The sequence below is a fragment of the Brienomyrus brachyistius genome, chromosome 11 (genome assembly GCF_023856365.1).
Source record: "Brienomyrus brachyistius isolate T26 chromosome 11, BBRACH_0.4, whole genome shotgun sequence".
Taxonomy (NCBI): Eukaryota; Metazoa; Chordata; class Actinopteri; order Osteoglossiformes; family Mormyridae; genus Brienomyrus; species Brienomyrus brachyistius.
Window position 1 is genome coordinate 601,314 of NC_064543.1, and position 19,317 is coordinate 620,630.

At 42.9% G+C, this 19,317-nt stretch overlaps 2 protein-coding genes across 3 annotated transcripts in view; both read left to right on the forward strand.

Moving 5' to 3' along the window:
- The first annotated feature begins 1,232 nt into the window (after positions 1–1,232).
- Positions 1,233–8,663, forward strand: LOC125704187 (RNA-binding protein, mRNA-processing factor 2a-like). Its single transcript, XM_048969544.1, has 8 exons — positions 1,233–1,832; positions 4,027–4,104; positions 4,559–4,597; positions 4,841–4,903; positions 5,482–5,632; positions 6,972–7,105; positions 7,518–7,590; positions 8,082–8,663. The coding sequence occupies exons 1-7, from the start codon at positions 1,779–1,781 to the stop codon at positions 7,581–7,583; spliced, it is 585 nt and encodes a 194-aa protein (XP_048825501.1). The 5' UTR covers positions 1,233–1,778; the 3' UTR covers positions 7,584–7,590; positions 8,082–8,663.
- A 2,870-nt stretch (positions 8,664–11,533) lies between these two features.
- The window catches only part of LOC125704179 (AP-3 complex subunit beta-2-like), a 38,945-nt gene continuing 31,161 nt past the window's right edge, over positions 11,534–19,317 (forward strand). For both annotated transcript variants that reach the window (XM_048969532.1, XM_048969533.1), the window contains exon 1: positions 11,534–11,729. In XM_048969532.1, coding sequence (XP_048825489.1) covers positions 11,617–11,729 — 113 coding nt within the window. In that variant the 5' untranslated portion in view covers positions 11,534–11,616. The remainder of the gene's footprint in view (positions 11,730–19,317) is intronic.

The following is a 19,317-nucleotide window of genomic DNA, read 5'->3' on the forward strand; positions in this document are numbered from 1 at the left end:
TCGAAATATTACAGGTTTGCTATCAGTTCAAATCCAAGTACGTTACAAAATTATAAAACTGTACGCCAGACATTAATGTAATATTGTAAAGGAATAGTTAATGGTTAAAAACACTATTTTAGCGAAACATTACCCTCCTATATTTTGCACGATTCTGGTCTTTCGAAAGGGTGAGTTCAGCAACAGTGGGACATCGGGTAAAGTAGGACATTAAAAAATCAACAATCAATGAAGATAAATAGCGCTAAAATCATGGTAAGACGGGGCTCGGTCTTCACCAGGCTTTTCATGGCGCGACACTGTTATGATGCGTGTGATCAGAACGTTAAGACGCGCTGTGTGGCGCGACCGTACGGCAAGGGCACCGATAAACGTAGTGACTTTCCAGAGATACGGCTGCTAGGCGCACATGATGGGGAAGCTGTTGTATTTTAGTAAAAGAAGGCTGGAGATTATTTAAAAAAATAAAGCACATTTTGGAAAAAAAATATTTTTGTTTTTTATTTGCTTTTGCCTATGTTTTATCCTTTTCAGCTATTAAATATTACATGGATTGTTTAGTTGTCCACATCCAACGAAACAGCTAATAGAAAAAATATTAGTGTAATCAAATGGCTTTTGTGAGATTTTTCTAAATCGTTTACCAAAAAGTGTCGCGCTTCTGCATAGTTCACCCTAGTACTTTTATATAACCTTTAAGATATAAGTAAAATGAAAATAATATGAAAATATAATTATTGGTTTATAATCCCGAAATATAAGACTCTTTTTTTCTTTCAGTTATTTCTGTAATATGTTGTATTTAGAATTCACCAAAAATTCTACACCACAAAACCATAAACAGCACAGAACTATATGTAAATTCAAAATAAAAGGTGATATAAGCATATTTTAACGGGGAAATCGCTGGAGGTAACTAAAACACGTGCAATCTTTAGATTAAACGGAAAAATTGATGCTGATATCGTTCTTAAAATGCGTATGATATACACAAAAAGAGCCTAAACGGCCAGACAGTTGACTGTGATACTCTGAGGTATATTGTAAAATATTTTAAAACAGAAATTGCAATCCACTAGGGAAGTCTCTAGTGTTATATTAGAAGATGCTGTCTAATTAAAATCTGCTGTAACATCCAGTGAACACTATTAATTGGCAAATTTTCCTTTTAAATTGGGGCCTGTGCAGTGACAGGCTTACCCTCAGAGGCTTCGAGGCATAAGTTGGTCAGTAAATGAAATATAGCCAGCTACAGTTATTTGGGAATATCTGAGAAAAAGATTCGGATTGGGCCAATTTTCCCACAGAGATGATGCAGCCTGCAGCGGCCGTGCCGGAGGGCTGGGCTTCTCCCCAGCTGAGACCCATTTCCAGCGCCAACGCCACTCATCGTCTTGGGCTGCTGCTATAATTGGTTACTAATTTGAAAAGGCTAGGAGGATGAGCTGGGCATTTACTGGGTTTCGTGTGTAACACCGATTTTTCAGCTTTTCATTCCCAAATTTAACTCTAAAGCGGACACGCTTCATGTGGCCAAAATGAAATAACAGCGTCGTCTTTTCACATTTTCTCACCTTCACAGTGCACCTTTTCACCAGTTCACCTTTCGTTTTATGTTTCGTTTGGTACCTCGGATACACCACACATTTTGCCTGAAATTTCACGAATTTGCACAAAGATCCTCCCCCCCAACTTAAAACACCTAAGCGTCTACGGACTAGAACGTAGTAAAACTATTTTCCTTTTTTCTTGCACGAAAAAATTACTTCAGCTCCACAATGAGTCTAAAATCGGACTCAGAGCCGAACAGCAATGTGACGATGGAAGAGGAGGTAAGGGAAGCGCTCCTCGGTCTCCAGAAGTTCGCTTCGTGCTGTGGAAACTTTTTTGGTCTAATTTTGTTTACAACACCGAGTTAACTTGGTACATTTTTCACTGTGAAAGTTTGCAACGTTCATAGTACAATGCGGGGGAAATAAGGTATTTTAAGTACTTGCTGGTCTACATTTAGAAGTTCATCACAACATTGGTGTAGTTAAGTTAGAGAGGGGGCTGGAGAAGTCCCTTTATTAATCGGGAGGGGGTTTATTAGTGGGCAGTATTTTAGTATGAATATAGTTTTAAAGCATGGAGCGTCGCTTTGGAAAGAACTGAACCGTACTGGGAATTTTTGGAAACTTTAATGCTAGACAAAAACTGCTTTTTCATCTTATTTTTAAACAAAATTCAGTTCGTGTTTTGGTTGTCCTTCGTGCTATCCATCCGTCAGACGTATTTTAAACTTTTATTTTATGACCGTTTCTGCGACACTTTCCCCCCCCCCTTTAATTTTTGTTGGCCACATTAAGGAATTTCCTGTTCAGATTAAACTGCGTCTTGCTTTTATTGTAATAATTATAGGATACGCGTTTGACGAACTCATTTGTTTATTAAATTGGCTTTCATAAACAAATATTTGCAATGCTGATTTTGCCAGATGAATGTGCTGCTGATGACTTACTGATCGCTGCAAGCTGAGAGCGACTGATCTGCGGGTGTCGTGCTGAATGTCAGTGTTCATATACCACACTGACGTTTTACAGCTCGGGTTCGCAGTAGATTGGCATTTTGGCTGGTTGGGGAGTCTGGTTATTGCAGAGCTGTCTGCGGAAGACTGTCAAGCTTGCCTTGTGCTTAAAAACTGCACAGATTTTCTGTTCTGGTAAGTAAAAATGGTGTATATCTGGGATCCAGGCAAGGTGCAGTACCTTCTGTGACCCATTGATCAGTGCAAAATCGTAATGTCATTTTGGCAAAATCATAATGTCATCTAGTTTAACTTCATTAAGCTGCATTTGCATGTGGTACCTCTGGTTTAAAATGAAACCTTTTAAAAGGCACTCTTCATTTATTGTTATGCATGAATTGAAATGCCACGGAAACGATATCATGATGATTGTGATGCTTGTGAAAATTAGTGGTATTTTAAAGGTGAAATTAATTTTTGTTTGAACTGGTAAACTTTTGGGGAATTTTTATTACCTCAGACTTGTCATGTGGAACAGTTATTTACTGAGCCACTGTTTGTGTTGGATGTCAGAACTCATCTGTTCTCAAACTACAATGTTCCAGACAAGTGGAATTTTGGTTCAGCTTATTGTGTGGTGCATAAATCAGGCCCTCCGAAGGGTGTTTTATGTCTTGGCAGTGTGATTATCTTGCTGTAGGTTAACAGAATTTCTTGAGAAATGTGCTAATGTGAGTCACTGGTTATTGTTTGCTGTGGATTATTTATTTTTATTTTTTACTTGTTATATGATAGCTAGTTTAGCATTCAGTATAGCTGTGAAACCGGGAAACTGCATCCTCATTAGTAACATCCCCATTTCCAACAGTCTGTATTAAACAGCATTAAACTCATGACGGAATTGCTGAACTTGTTGCACCTTCCACTGGCTACCGATAGGTTCACCTACCGTTCATGTAGGGAAAGTGCGTCAAACGTAATGGCAGCGTGTCTCTCGGTGCGTTTCACATCAATGCCAAGTCTGTCTCCAAACCCTCCCGAAACTATTCCTTTGCAATAATTCATTTTTGTTGCGTAGATTAGGCGAGTCCTTACTCCCACTGCACGTGTATTTGTAGTAGGGGAACTCAACTTCAAGCCAAACTTAAGATCAGTAAGATTGTTTGTTTGACATTACCAAAGTGATCTTTACCTGTAATATTTAAGGTCATGGGTGCGGGTGCAGAACCGACCCCTTATTCAGGACGTGGCTGTTTTTCCCTCCACATACTGTGGACTTGGAGCCTTAAAATTGGAACCAACAACGGAAATGAAATTTCTCTGAAACGTGTGACTATGTAGTAACATTAAACATGCATAAGCTTTTCGGTTTTACGGTGATACAAGGATGCATCATAAATGCACCCCCCGCCACATGGATGTACGACAAGCTGAAGTTGAAACTAGTCAGCAGCTTGCGGATAGTGGTGTCCCCCCCCCCCTTCCTAAAGTGCTTTTTTTCTTTCCACCCCTCCCCCAAGGTGCGGACGCTGTTTGTCAGTGGCCTCCCCATCGACATCAAGCCCCGAGAGCTTTATCTCTTATTCAGACCCTTTAAGGTGAAGCCTCTTCACATTAGTTGCTATAACAGTAGCCCCATTGACTGAATTTATTTTTATGTTTTTTATCCTAAACATGCAAGTCAGACTTTAGATAACGGCCTTAACTAACTGACATTAAAGTTAATACCTTTTAAGGGCTGGACCCTCTGCTGCAGAAATGGTCTGGCTCAGGGTTACAATAGCAGCACCTACTAGTCTTGAGGAGACTCTGTCACCATAAAATAACGATGTCCTGCAGCCTCTGGACCTCTGCTGACTTAACGCTTTGGCTAGCCTGGGATTTCTGCTATGAGTCAGACGTTTCCTGAAATATGCATGACTAAGCTTTACATAAAGGATTGCTTGGCCCAAATGTATTTGCATCTTTAGTGAAATTTAAAATATTGAATTTGCAGACCTTTTGCCAACAAGAGATGTTGTTCAGATACAGATATAACTTTTCTCTTTACAGGGTTATGAAGGTTCTCTGATTAAGTTGACTTCAAAGCAGGTAAGATCCCATCAGTCCCACTATGGATTATAGGTGAGTTTTCTGTGTCCAGCTTAAACATGTATTGGAGAACGTTCCGAATGTTAGTGATGTTAATGGGGTTTGTTTTGGGTAGCTCAAGAGCTGAGTTTCTACTACAATCTAGGTGAATGAGCGCTGGGCTCAAACTCGGACCCCTGAAGACGACCTTGTCCTGTTTCCCTCCTTTCACATGTTCTTTCTTTCTGTCCCTCTTCCCTCTAGCCTGTGGGGTTTGTTACCTTTGACTGCCGATCCGGTGCTGATGCAGCTAAGAATGCATTAAATGTAAGCAAAAGGCCATCTGTGTGGTCCTGAAGATGAGTTGGGCTTAGCTTGTGCATTATTGCTGTCTGTAACGGTGTGAAGCCGTCCTTTCACTAGTAAGAGTTTTATTAAGCATGATCCTGGAACTTGCAGGAAGCCCGTCTCCTTCAGGAAGTTTGCCATTTCTCAGTGACCTGCCTAACCTAAGCAGCATTGGCCCACGTCGGGTGTCTACCTTACAATCCCTACGTTTTCTGATGGTATAGCTTTACTCTGTCTGCTTTTACAGTATGTAGACTGTTAATCAAATAAGCTCTTGAAATATTTGTGTTGAGCAGAACTTCCGGCATATTTGCCTAATCCATTTTTAAACAATGCAGCAGCATTGAAGTAATTTCAACTCGAATACCCACATATGTACCAATTTCATGCAAAGGCACCTCAAACAGACCTGTTTAGTTGCATGTCTGCACAGCAAGGCCACATCACACAGGCTCACTGGGCTCCCACTGGCCCGTTTCTCAGCACAGCAAGGCTAAATCACACTGGGCTCCCACTGGCCCGCTCAGCAGTCCCTCACAGTGCCCATCTCTCTCCAGGGGATCCGCTTTGACCCAGAAAATCCACAGACCCTGAGGTTAGAGTTTGCTAAAGCCAACACGAAGATGGCAAAGAGTAAGCTGATGGCTACGCCGAACCCCACAAACATCCACCCAGCTCTAGGAGCTCACTTCATTGCACGGGACCCATGTAAGTGAAAGGCTGCACCTAAAGACCCACATGCCCCCATCACTGCAGTGAGGCCCTTAAAGCTGGGTGCTGAGCTGAAGTTCACATGCATGCTTTGCTACTAGAGGCCTAATATTTCAAACCTCCCAAAGTCGCCACTGGATCAAATGACTGAGCAGATGGTTGATGAAATTGCTGCTTCAGTGCTCTGTGCTGCAGCACAGCATCTCTGCTCCTTACTAGTGGGTTGTGTTGCCTTAAGGACCTTCATTATTGTGGGACTGGACCTGTGCTGCCGCCGCTGTCCCAGGCCTGTGCAGTGCTCTGAAGCAGTGCCGGCTTGTATGTTTCTGAATGCATTAAGTCAGCTGGACTTTTATTTTTTAGCATTAGTTTTGAACTGTTTCATGCTTCCTGGACTCTTAGAGGCTCCCTTTAAACCAGGGGTCTTCAAATCTGGACCTCGATTCCAAATCCAGGCCTTGTTTTGAGTCCTCCCAGGTAGTTAAATAATTACTGATTCTGATTGGTCAGAGGCTTCACACCTGGCTAACTGGTAAAGGATGGCTGGAGAACCAGCAGTGCTTGGACCTCGAGGACCGTGATTTGAATAGCCCTGCTTTAAACCATATTTATCCCTTAACTGGAATTAACCAAAGGAGGTGCTTCTTATTAGCACAATTATTCAAAGTATTTTTAAGAACGTTTTTTAACTTTGTAGATGGATTGTATAGGTGAAGATCTGGAATATATCAAATTTTGTGAGAAATTGCACCAGATTTAAAGCGGCGCAGCCTCTGACTCTTGGTCTTGTAAGCATGATAATTTAAGGTTTTTGGATCTTTTTCTGACTTTGCAGGAACTTTTTGTACAGAACCAGCTCTGGAACTGAGCAACTTTTGAGACAAATCACAGCAAATTCGAAGCAGCAGCATTAGAAAAGGAAGGGCAAGGGAACTGCAGGAGATGGTTGATCTTGTGAATACAGAAACTGTTTGGATCTTTTAAAGAGATCTTGGGAGAGTCATAGGTGATATTGGACCTTTTCATTTTGAGACACATTGTGAAATTGTAGTGCCACCTAGTGGTTATATGAAAGGACAACCACAGGCACGGGTCTGAACATGGTTTTAAATTTTTGGGCTGTTAAAAAAAAAAATCTAAGTCGAGAGTGTGTATGGGGGGTGTGCAGAGTGGGGATTTGATTGGGGGGCATCTGGGAAGTATAGTCATTCTGACAGCGTCTGGCTGTCACTGTGCCCTCTGGGGAACGTAGAGTAAGGACTTAACGGCTGGTTAGGTGTCACCTCTCTTTCTTTGAGTTCATTTGTATAAATCTGTTGGTCTTGTGACTCTGCAGATGATCTGACAGGTGCTGCTCTGATTCCTACGTCCCCTGAGACCTGGGCCCCCTACCCACTGTACGCCACCGAGCTGCCCCCCGGGCTCCCGCACGCTGCCTTCTCTTACCCCGCCGCCGCCCTACACGCCCAGGTACCTGGCCGACGATCGCACCCACCAGTAACCCCGCTCTGGTGTCCTTTGGGAATCTGCCCCAGGGCACTGCAGTGAGACTGCAGGCTTTAATGGAGAGACACTGCCACCCACAGGTGTGAGTTTGTACATGACTATGACCGGTCAGAGGAAGTTGGTTGTCTTCTCACCCAGCCTAAATTCTGGCACATCTCTGAGCTGCTGTTAGCTGCACAGTTGGGGGGGGTGTAACGGTGCTCCTTGGGAATTTGACTAATGGACACACCTTGATAACCTGGCTGTCAGATTTAGTGGATTTTAATGATCTTAATCTGAGCTGCCAAATGGACCACTGCATGACGGTCCACTGGTACCATTGTATCTGTGCAGTGTGAGACTGACTCTGTTTGTTGGCTTATGGGTCACGTCTTAGATGCGTTGGTATCCACCCCCATCTGAAGGATCCCAGTCTGGATGGAAGTCCCGCCAATTCTGTTAGTCCTTTAGTAAGTAATTCTTGTTAAGTTGCTTAGTGATTTTATTGAACACTAGTGCAGGCAAGTCCTTCTGGTTAATTCCTTTTAAATTGCGGTCATCTAGGTGAAATGACAGGATGTGCTTCATTTTTCCATAATCCTTCACTGGGAAGGGTGGCATCTTCATGCTGAATGCAGCAGAGATTTATACCGTATGTTAGGGGAAAAAAAATTTAATTCATTTTATGTTTGGCCATTTTCCATGAATATTAAAATGCATAATGTCAAGTAGACAATTCAAGTACGTCTTATCGTAATGTTTAACCATACACTGTTAGTGCAGTTTTTATTTTATTTTTTTTAAAAAGGGGCATTTCTCTCGGTTTATTATAGATCAGCACAAGTCAAATAAAAACAAACAACCCAGCAATGGTTAGTTTACTCTAACAATGCCCGATATGCTGGTTTATTTGGTTTTACACATTCTGTGCAAGTTGTCACCTTTTGTCTTCCCATCCCAGTTGTGCAACATACTGAACTTCTGCAGCGAATTCAGTCGAGTTTAATGGACAAAGGAAACCAGAAACGCCGTCTGGGCTGCAAGCAGGGATTAATGGCAGAGCTGAGTCTTTGGATGTCGCATCTTCACACACGCGGAGTTGCTACAGAAATGTGTCCAGTTTACTGAGAGCAGGAATATGGCATAATGAGGGTGGAGTCCTATGGGCTTGGAGCTCATCAATCACTGCATGTTCAGAAACCTGGCATGAATGTGACTGACATTTGTCCATCCATTAGTATTTTTTCCATGTAGAAATTAGTCTTGGCCTCCTACTTGAACCTTCTTCCTAGATTTGTGGTCTTAGCCCTTGCTTGTAATGTTGATAGATACCACTTTTCGTGCTGGAATCCCTTACTGCAGTGCTCTGACATTGAAATAACCAACTGGGTTAGGTTCAGTGATTGTGTTGATGGATGGAGTCTGCATCCCTATAACCGCCTGATGTTGCCAAAATGTCTACTGTGAGAAGTGTGAATGTTTGTACTTGGCTGTAATAAATATTTATGTTCTTGTGCAATTAAATTTGTGCTAGTCTTTTTAATGTGGTTTTGTTTCGTGTTTATATGCATTTAAATGCAGTTATATTAGGGGTGGTGACCAGTTTCTAACAGTTGACAGAATTAAATTGAATGGGTGTCAAAATTAGTGGACATAAAATTATTCCAGAAGGTGAAAATAAATGAGCTGAAAGGACGCTGTCTGGTAAACTTGTGAATGTGTGTGTGAACCACTTCAGGCATGGTGAATGTGGGACCCCAGCAGTGTACTTGAGCTTAAAGACGCTGCAGTAGAGGGTGTCAAAGCTCATGCAGTCGTCATGTTTGTGCCGTTTCCTGGCTCGCGCTCTCGGCACAGCTCTCCGCTAGGTTTGTCCGCACTTCCCACTGCTTTCTATGGTTTTGTAACCTACCCGTTAATAACGATGGACACTTGGCTCTCCTAATACCTGCACTGTCATGAGTCCCAATTTGCCTTTGCTTGTCACTGGGGCTGTACCCTAAAGCTTCTGCCAATAGGTCAATGTGCCTTTTAAGGTACAGAAATGGACTCGGGAACGTTTTCGTACCACTGGGGGTACACTGTAATTTGTACCTTTTGGATGTTCCTCAGTCCCTTTCTGTGTCTCAGCCTAGACAGCACCACCCCTCCACCCCCCAATTGTGGAGGAGGAGGAAAAGGGACATTTCCACTAGTGCTTTCTGGCAGCAGAATCTTGTGCCATGGACTCAGACACACATAATTGTGGTTGCTGCATGCAACAGTGATATTCCACCAGAGCAGCGGAGAGCAGGTGTATTGCAACAAACGCAAATGCAAGCAGTGTAGTGAAGGGGGTAAACCTTTTAAATACTCTGTCTTGAGAATATTAGTTTTTCTCGATTTGCTTTGGCACATTTCATGAAACATACTTGACATTCTCAAGACTATAAGAGCATTTCTCAAAACATTTCATGCATATAGCAAGTTTTAGCTACAAACGTCTAACTTACCCGAAACGATTAACTCAAGTCTTAAAAGTAAATAATTCCACCAATTAATTATTCTGTGCCACCAAATGAAAAGTACAATCAGCATCGTTTTAACCATGAGAGCCAAAATGTTTAGATATACTGTAAGTATGTCAATGTAAGTTTGCTCCTGGGCTCCACAATTCTGAATGATACTCGGTTCCCACTTTTATTGTCACTGACTGATCACTTTTCTTTAGCAAACTAACATTCATCTCAATAACACCAGTTTCAACACTGCAAGGCTCTACATTACAGTATGTGAAGTTCGCTGGCAAAAGAAAGCACTCACACATGTAACTTCATATCTCAACACACTTTGCAACAGCAAACAAAAGTCACACAGCACTGTATAACACAAAACAGCAATGCAAGAACGAAAGGACATTTTGACAGCTTTATTTTGCATGTGGTGGTTAACACAATGATCACATACATATGCAGTTTTGGAAAAAAATTTAGATCACTCTATTTTTAAGAAATCTGGATTTTTAAATCCTGGTTTAATCCGGGTTCTGCTAGCAGAAGGCTACACTGCGAGGCAGGTCACTGCTGGGCTCAAAGTTTCTAAGATGGTGGTACACAAGAATAAGGTGAAGCAGGAGACACTGGCAATAACAAAAAAAAACAGCCAGATAGAGAACAGAAGCAGCTTTCTAATGCCAGAGATGAGCGTCAACTTATCCAGCAGTGCCCTGTGAACTGGAGGATGACCTCAAGTGACCTTCAAAAAGAATGGGAAACATTAAGTGCTGTGAAGTGCACTGCTACGATAGTTAGGACTGCTAGGACTACTAGAAGCCCTTAAAGACCCATGAAGCAAGGAAGATGCCCTTCATCAACGAGAAGCAGGGAAGAGCCAGGCTGCAGTTTTGTGCATTTTACACAGACACCTTCCCATAAGCTAAGAAATAAGTGAAACTAAAAATGTTGCTGTGGTCTCTAAATTTTCTTCCAGACCTGTATAATTTTGGATGTAAAATTGTTACAATGGGAAACTACATAATCTATTATCATTTATGATAACAGTTACAAGACTGAAGCAATTGTGACAAATATATATATATATGGATACAAAATATTGCTATTTTCAAATGTGTGGCCCCCTTAGTTTGGACTTTTAAAAAATTATCGAATTATTAAGGAATTTATCATTATAAACGATATACGAAAACGTTTAATGAAAGTCGACCACTATTTGGTTAGGTTGCTTTAAATTTGAAAAATATATATTTATCTTCAGTGAGAAAACACTTATGCGTTTATACTATTGATATATTAAGAAAACAGCAGGTTTCCCTATAGAGATACATTAAATAGAAATAATGCACTTATCACACTAACCTGCTGTCAGTTTTGCTATAATTGCCTAGTATGTGGTGAACATTTCGGCATTTTATTTTAAATGACTTACTGTGGATGCTTTCCCACCTTTTTTCCAATAGCATGTAAGTAAATGATTTTTTCCCTGGGACACTGATGTGTGTTTTTCCAAGACGAATCCTTTACAAAGATTAGATATGATATTACGTGCAGGTGTGTGTGGCCAAATTGGCCTACATCCCCCCCTTTCTTTTTTGTCTGAATCCAATGTAATTTGTTAAACCAGTGCTAAAAATGCCTGGATCACGACTGACCATTTTTTTCTGATATATGAGTATCAAGTCATTAACTCCACACGGAAGTAATTGGAAAAAAGTCCGATACTAGTTTTCAATTGGTATTTCAAATACATGCAATGCACAAGAGATGCAAACACTGTAAACTGTTTTGTGGAGACACTGTCGAAACACGGAGGACTGCCCAAGCCGACAACAATGATTATGACGGGTGGAGGGGAGGGTTAAATATCACGTGATGGAAGCATCAGTAAAGGAGCCGTGCTTCTGTACCGCATTTAAACGAAAAGCTGCTCGTGTTCCTTTAAGAAGCGCCGGATCGCCGCGCTGAATCTCCATCATTGTGCTCCATAAGAAAGCCGTGGTCATGTCTTCCAGCTCCGCGTTCAACGATGATAAGGGAGGCTCTTCCAGCATCGGGGAGCCCGAATACGGCCACGATCCTGCCAGCGGCGGCATTTTCTCCTCTGATTACAAGAGGTAAGTACGGAGTAGCGGCGGGTATTTATAGCGGTCTCCCTTTTATTCTATCACATGAAAAATCATGGCCAGCTGATGGGGGAGGTGCGGGGGGGGGGGGCGATTTCCTGCCAGTGAAAGCGTGGAGGAAGTGCTGGCGGAGGGCTTATGCTGTGGCCACCAGTGTCGTTTCCAAAATAAAAAATAAAACAAAGATCTGCGTTGGAAAGCAATTGTATTCATTAAACAGCGATCTCAAAGCATATCCCTCCGTTTTAGATGGATTGGCGAATTGCTTCGCGCAGAATCGCTTAATACTCGGCTAAAACACATCAAACAACGCACTATATGGTTTATTCTGTAAGCCTTTTGTATTTTAAAATGAATAAACTCTGTGTGTTGCCACTGATTCATGTTGCCTAATAGGCCACATCCCACACTATGAATCCAAAAAGCGGCGGTAATTTCCCAACCAAAATCACAGCAAAGAACTGTTGTCGGGCCCATGAAACAGGCTTAAATATTCGACATATTGCTCTGGTAAAAGCGAACGGTAATAAGATACTTGCATTGAGCCTTATAGGCTGAAGGGCGGCCCTCGCTGGCGGCCCGCTGCGTTTTCAGGACCGCCGGCTGGACAGCGCAGCGCTGCTGCAGACTTCGCGGGCGCAGGCCGCGTCCCGGCGAGTGCCGCTGACAGCCGCGAACGCTCATGTTTATGTCCCCTCCACCTGCAGAAAAAGGAGACAATCAAGTCAACTGAAATGAAAAATGTGCCAAGCTACTTAAATGTTATCTACATAGATACAGATCTCTCAAACCCAAGGTCAAACTAAGCAAATCGTCGGTTTAGCATCTTTTGATGTGCTCTGCGTTTTAAATAATCTAGTTTCACCGACCTTCTCGTGAGAACGGGAGCACGTACGCGGTACTTACGGATACGTGGTGATCGCCAGAACACCGCAGTTTCCATTCCTAGAAGGAGCGCCCGTCTGGTGCTGCTAGGCGAATTGCTATCAAAATCAGTGCCTGTAAATCATCTGTCTGTATAACTTGATATACCAAGGGATCGTTAGTAAGAATGAAATGCGTTTTGTACTTTGAAAGTCATTGTACTTTGCAAAGATATTTGAGAAGTTAATATAATGATAGATTTTGCTTTAATTTTTACCTAGCGTATCTATCTATCTATCTATCTATCTATCTATCTATCTATCTATCTATCTATCTATCTATCTATCTATCTATCTATCTGTCTGTCTGTCTGTCTGTCTGTCTGTCTGTCTATTTATAAAATGATAAAACACTATTCATGATTCGATGATACTTTGCAGCCCTGAACTGTATTAGAGCTTGGAAAATGGATGGATCGTTGATGTAAATAAGACTTTTTAGAAAAAAGATCTAAGATGTGTTCATATAAAATGAGTCAGGTGGAGTTTTGTTTTATTCTTCTTCATTACAGAAATAATTCGATTTTTACATTTGAACCACATCTGCTTGGTGCTGCAACCGGTCTGCCGACGTCTGTGGTGCAGCTATTTTTAGAAGCTGTTGTATGTGTGTAAAGAGGCAAAGAGCTCCCTGCATTGGAGATGAATGCGTGCCCTGTCCACGCTCCTATTCACACCCAGCTGGCAAGGCCTGTTTAATACCTCTATATTTGCATTACTTCATCTGAATACACCTCACTTTTTGAGAGCATTTGAAGTTCACGAGTGACTGATATACAGATGTCTGTATTGTAGCTTTTGCCTCCGTCAGTACACAAATCCCACGATAAAATCTTTAGTGCACCACAAAAGAGGACCATCTGACTGGTATCGAGTCCTCCTGAGGTCACATCTCATTCTGAGAATGTTTGTGAGCAGCAACCACTGTGTGCCGTGAAACATGTATGATGGAACAGATCACAGGCCCCCGGGCAGGTCCCCAGGCAGGCCTCCAGGTAGGCCCCCAGGCAGGCCCCCTGGAAGGGCCCCGGCCAGGTCCCTGGGCAGGCCCCCGGCGGTGAGAAAGACCTGTGTACAGTCCTTGTTTTTAGTCCGTGGCTGTGAATATTTTGGATAAAACTCTATAAACCAGTTTTGCATAAATATAACAGTAAGTCGTGAATTATAATGAGGCCAGAATCTTTATGTGCATTATTTAAGCCATATTTTTAAAAATAGTATATACAGTAGTTGCTTGACAGGAGCTTAATTGTTATCATAAATCACAAAGTTTATAATTAATTATATTATTATTTTTTGTTTTTCTTTAGCCAGTAAATATAAAAACACATATATCAAGCATTTAAATACTGGATGGGACATAAGCTTCAGTAGCCTGTATGAATGATATAAGTGATATTAATTTGATATAATTCATTTTATAGCTCGGGGCAGCATGGTGGTGCAGTGGTTAGCACTGTTGCCTCACACCTCTGGGACCCGGGTTCGAGTCTCCACCTGGGTTACATGTGTGTGGAGTTTTCATGTTCTCCCCATGTCGTCGTGGGGTTTCCTCCGGGTACTCCGGTTTCCCCCCACAGTCCGAAAACATGCTGAGGCTAACTGGACTTGCTAAATTGCCCGTAGGAATGCATGCGTGAGTGAATGATGTGTGAGTGTGCCCTGTGATGGGCTGGCCCCCCATCCTGGGTTGTTCCCTGCCTCGTGCCCATTGCTTTCGGGATAGGCTCCGGACCCCCTGCGACCCAGCAGGATAAGCGGTTTGGAAAATGGATGGATGGATGGATATTTTATAGATCTTTTCACGGGATATAAATGCACTGCATATGAGAACCAGGGTGGGGCAGTGTTGTACACCTTGTTTGCCTGCTTTATTAAGTGCACCTGGACGTAAACAGCTGCTGCACGTCGTTTGAAAAGTATGTCGTGGCTGAGATAATGTAGCACAGAATCAGATTTCAAAAAGCAGCTAGTTGGTAAGTGATCATACTCCTGGCTACAGCCGAGAGGTTAACAAAATAGACAACGGGTATATATTTTTAGCGATGTATATAACGCACTTGTAATACAAAATAAGGCAGAGGTCTTTGAGAAATATCAACATTTTCTCAGAACTTACAATAACAACTTTCTTGTCCTTTATTTAGTCTGTGTGCTTTTAATGCAAATGACCTATTCAAATTTCAATGACAGAATTATGAAGAATGCAAGCTATATCATAGTAGGGCTGGGCAATTAATCAAATTTTAATTTTAATTATGATTTTGGCTTCCAGCGATTATCAAATAAATGTGATAAAATTGTTATTGTCCTTTTGTCTTGTGTTATAAATCCAGCGCCCCCCTTTCCAGCCCCCACATATTTCCAAAGTCAGTGAGTAATCATGTTAAATAATTGTGATCTTAATATTCACCACAATAATCATGATTATGATTTTTGACATAATTGAGCAGCCCTATATTGAAAAGCCTTTTTGATCTGTAATGTTGCTGAAACAGAATTTCCATTGTTGCTTCAGTGCTTTTAAAGACAGAGTTAAAATGTTAAAATGGCAGTTTTGCCTTAGAAGAGGGAAAATTTCTGATATTTGTCCCTTTTTAATAACTAAAATCATATAATAATTACCATAAAGTGATTTCTTTAGCACTGTCTTTTCTTCTGATATGAAAGAAATTTAATCATCACCTCAAACCTTGGAAATACAAAATGTATCACTCAGATAAGCTCATAATTTCGTAGACATTTCAGAGTGTTGTAATAAAATGAAGCACCAACCGATTCTCTATTCAGCCACCTCTTCCCTTCCCTGCTTGTACTCCTACAAATGCACTTTGCTAGTGGTGATTCATTTTTCTCTGTGTTCATTTCACTGTCAGCCCTGTGAGGCAGAGGTGAACCTCTTCTACTGCTTTTGTAACTGAGGCTTGTATAAGTGGATTGTTGTTTGTGCTGTATGGTAGCAGACATCTGCCCTGTCCATCTGCAAAAGGCTGCCCGCTCCCACATCCCAGTGTGAGATTCTGAGCAGAGCCAGTAGGGTCTGGGGTTTTTCATAATGCCACGAAGCCGAATGAAGAACTGTAGAAAGCAGTTGACGGCTTTGTTTTGTTGGTATATATCTTTGTTTGTTTGAGGCTGTTCAAACAGTGCAGACAATGCAATATTATCAGTAACTTGGAGTCTTTTGAATGGAATCTGGTCACTGTCACAGTCATCGCCACATTCACTGGCACTGTCACAGTCTGTGGAGGAGCCCTCGCTCCAGCAAAAGTCGACGATAGCTGAGTCATGTCAGGAAGCTGCGGAAGCTCAGGGAGAAGGGGCTGGGGAGGGGAGGGGGAGCAGGGGTGACAGGACAGAGAGAGAGAGAGAGAGAAAGAGGCACACAAGAGAGGCAGAGGGGTGGGTTTGTAAACGTGGCGGTTGTGGGGGTGGGAAGTGGGGGACTGAGCAGCACTGCACAACAAAAGGAAGCAGAAGGAGGGAATCAGTCAGTGCTGAAGAAGGAGAGTCGCCGGGAGAGGAGGCGTGACGAGAAGAGCGGAAACAAGCACCGACACCCCTGAAAGTAGCTTTGTCCATCAGAGGGCGCTAGCACCACAGGCCCAGTGGGGTGGGCTGGGGAGGGGCTGTAAATATGACGCCCATGCAGAGGTTGCTGCAGCTGCCAGTGAACGCGGTTGGCATGGTGAAGGCGACGCAGGGCGAGGAGGAGGCTAGGAGCCCGGTGATGACAGCCGACGGTCTCCAGCAGGCGTGCTATAGCACCGTGCTGCCCAAGGAGGCCAGGGAGGAGGAAGTGCAGTGCTCGCCAGAGGAGAGAAGCTCCAGCGCCCAGGCACAGCCTCTGCGGTAGGGCGACACGGGGGGGGATTTCGCCAGCCGACCCCACAGGCGTCGTTCTTGAGACTGTCCACAAGCCTCAGGAGCTGTGGGCTCTTCACAAAACATTACTGTCCTCTGTGGTCAAAACTCTAAGGGAAGCATTTGGCATTTTAGGGTTAAAGTTTTGCTTCTCATGACTTTAATTAATTAGAGTCTGTAATAGTGGTGAGGTGGTGATGAGGCTTGCCAGCAGTAATGCAGTGCAGGGCGACTTCCGTCCTGCCCAGCGGCCCTCAGCCCTGTTAAGATAATGCAGTGAGGGGCGACTTCTGTCCTGCCCAGTGGCCTTCAGCCCTGTTAAGATAATGCAGTGAGGGGCGACTTCCGTCCTGCCCGGTGGCCTTCAGCCCTGTTAAGATAATGCAGTGAGGGGCGACTTCTGTCCTGCCCAGTGGCCTTCAGCCCTGTTAAGATAATGCAGTGAGGGGCGACTTCCGTCCTGCCCGGTGGCCTTCAGCCCTGTTAAGATAATGCAGTGAGGGGCGACTTCCGTCCTGCCCGGTGGCCTTCAGCCCTGTTAAGATAATGCAGTGAGGGGCGACTTCCGTCCTGCCCGGTGGCCTTCAGCCCTGTTAAGATAATGCAGTGCAGGGCAAATACCGTCCTGCCCAGCGGCCAACAGCCCAGTTAAGATAATGGAGTGCAGGGCAAATACCATCCTGCCCAGCGGCCCTCAGCCCAGTTAAGATAATGCAGTGCACGGCAAATACTGTCCTGCCAAGCAGCCCTCAGCCCTGTTAAGATAATGCAGTGCAGAGCGACTTCTATCCTATCCAGCGGCCCACAGCTCTGTTAAGATAATACAGTGAAGTGCAACTTCCTTCCTGTCCAGTGGTCCTCAGCCCTGTTAAGATAATGCAGTGAGGGGCAACTTCCATCCTGCCCGGTGGCCTTCAGCCCTGTTAAGATAATACAGTGCAGTGTAACTTCCGTCCTGCCCAGTGGTCCTCAGCCCTGTTAAGATACTGCAGTCCAGAGTGACTTCTGTCCTGCACAGCGGCCCACAGCCCTGTTAAGACAATGCAGTGCAGGACATATACCATCCTGCCTAGTGGCCATCAGCCCAGTTAAGATAATGCAGTACACGGCAAATACTGTCCTGCCCAGCGGCCCTCAGCCGTATTAAGATAATGCAGTGCACGGCAAATACTGTCCTGCACTGCAGCCCACAGCCCTGTTAAGATAATACAGTGCAGGGCATATACCATCCTGCCCAGCGGCCCTCAGCCCAGTTAAGATAATGCAGTGCACGGCAAATACTGTCCTGCCCAGCAGCCCTCAGCCCTATTAAGATAATGCAGTGCACGGCAAATACTGTCCTGCACAGCAGCCCACAGCCCTGTTAAGATAATACAGTGCAGTTTAACTTCCGTCCTGCCCAGTGGTCCTCAGCCCTGTTAAGATACTGTAGTCCAGAGTGACTTCTGTCCTGCCCAGCGGCCCTCAGCCCACTTAAGATAATGCAGTGCAGAGCAACTTCCGTCCTGCCCAGTGCCCGTCCCTCGTCTGCTCTGCTTCCCTTTTTTAAATTTTTTTTTTAATTTTAAAGTTGACAAGTTGCTATTTGTAGGAGCATGTGTACAGGGATTGACATAACTACTTTCTTGTCAAAAAAGCTCAATTGCACATAAATAAGTACACATTTGTATTGATATGACAAGAAATTACCCTGTGCGATTTAACCTTCATATTGCGTGCCAGTTATGTCAATCTCTGCACATGTGTTTCATTATCAGAGTAGAAAAACAAAAAGATTTTTTGTGTATTTTTCACAGGGGAAGAAAGTGACACTTATTTCTTTTATTTTATATAAATACCTGTTTTTCCACTGCCCAAGCCACAGGTGCAACTCACTGTATAATCCAGTACCTGCTGAATTGTATAATACCGCAGTATACCACATGACATACATAATTTTTTTTTGCTTTTTACCAGAAAGCAGCTTTAAAATATTAAGTCGCCCCTGATAGGGATTTATTTACGCCTTTTGATTAATGTGTCAGTGAAATTTTTAAGGTGTTGTGAACATTTCAGGTTGTACCTTCAAGGGCCCTCATTTATAGAAAGGGTGAAACAGTAATGGATACATTTTGCTAGTGAATTTAAAGCAGTTCTGTACAATAATAGAGTTTTTATTTACTAGCATCAGTCATTGCACTGTAATTCAGCCGAAAGCATTACTCTGTGATTTATATATCCTGGCTGTTATTTAAAGAATATGTATTAATATTGAGACAAGCAGAGCTAAAACACATATTAACAGCCTGAATATTTGAAGTTAGACTTTGATGGGTGAAGCTCTTTGGCAGGCTGTAGGTGTTTGATGCAACAAAACTTTAATACGGAGCACTGAGGACCGACTATGTCGGCCTCCTGGGCAGCTACAGACACTGAATTCGGCCTCTGTTATACACAGACATGCAGACAGCCTGATGGGGGGGGGGGGTCATGTGTCATACCAGTAGGTTGCTTCTTATTTTTCTATGGGGCATCCTGTTCTTTTCCATTGGTCTTATTACATTTTCTGTCACAGGCTCACTGTCGTCCTTTTTTCAAAGAGAAATAAATGTGCAATATGTTACATTTGAAGGTGGATGTGGGTTTAGTATAATACACATAGATATGTGCATTTAAATTTCACAAGTTTGCCTTTTAATGTCCTGAGGCTATGGCTGTATACCATAATGTGTGTGTGTGTGTATATATATATATATATATATATATATATATATATATATATATATATATATATATATATATATATTTTGACT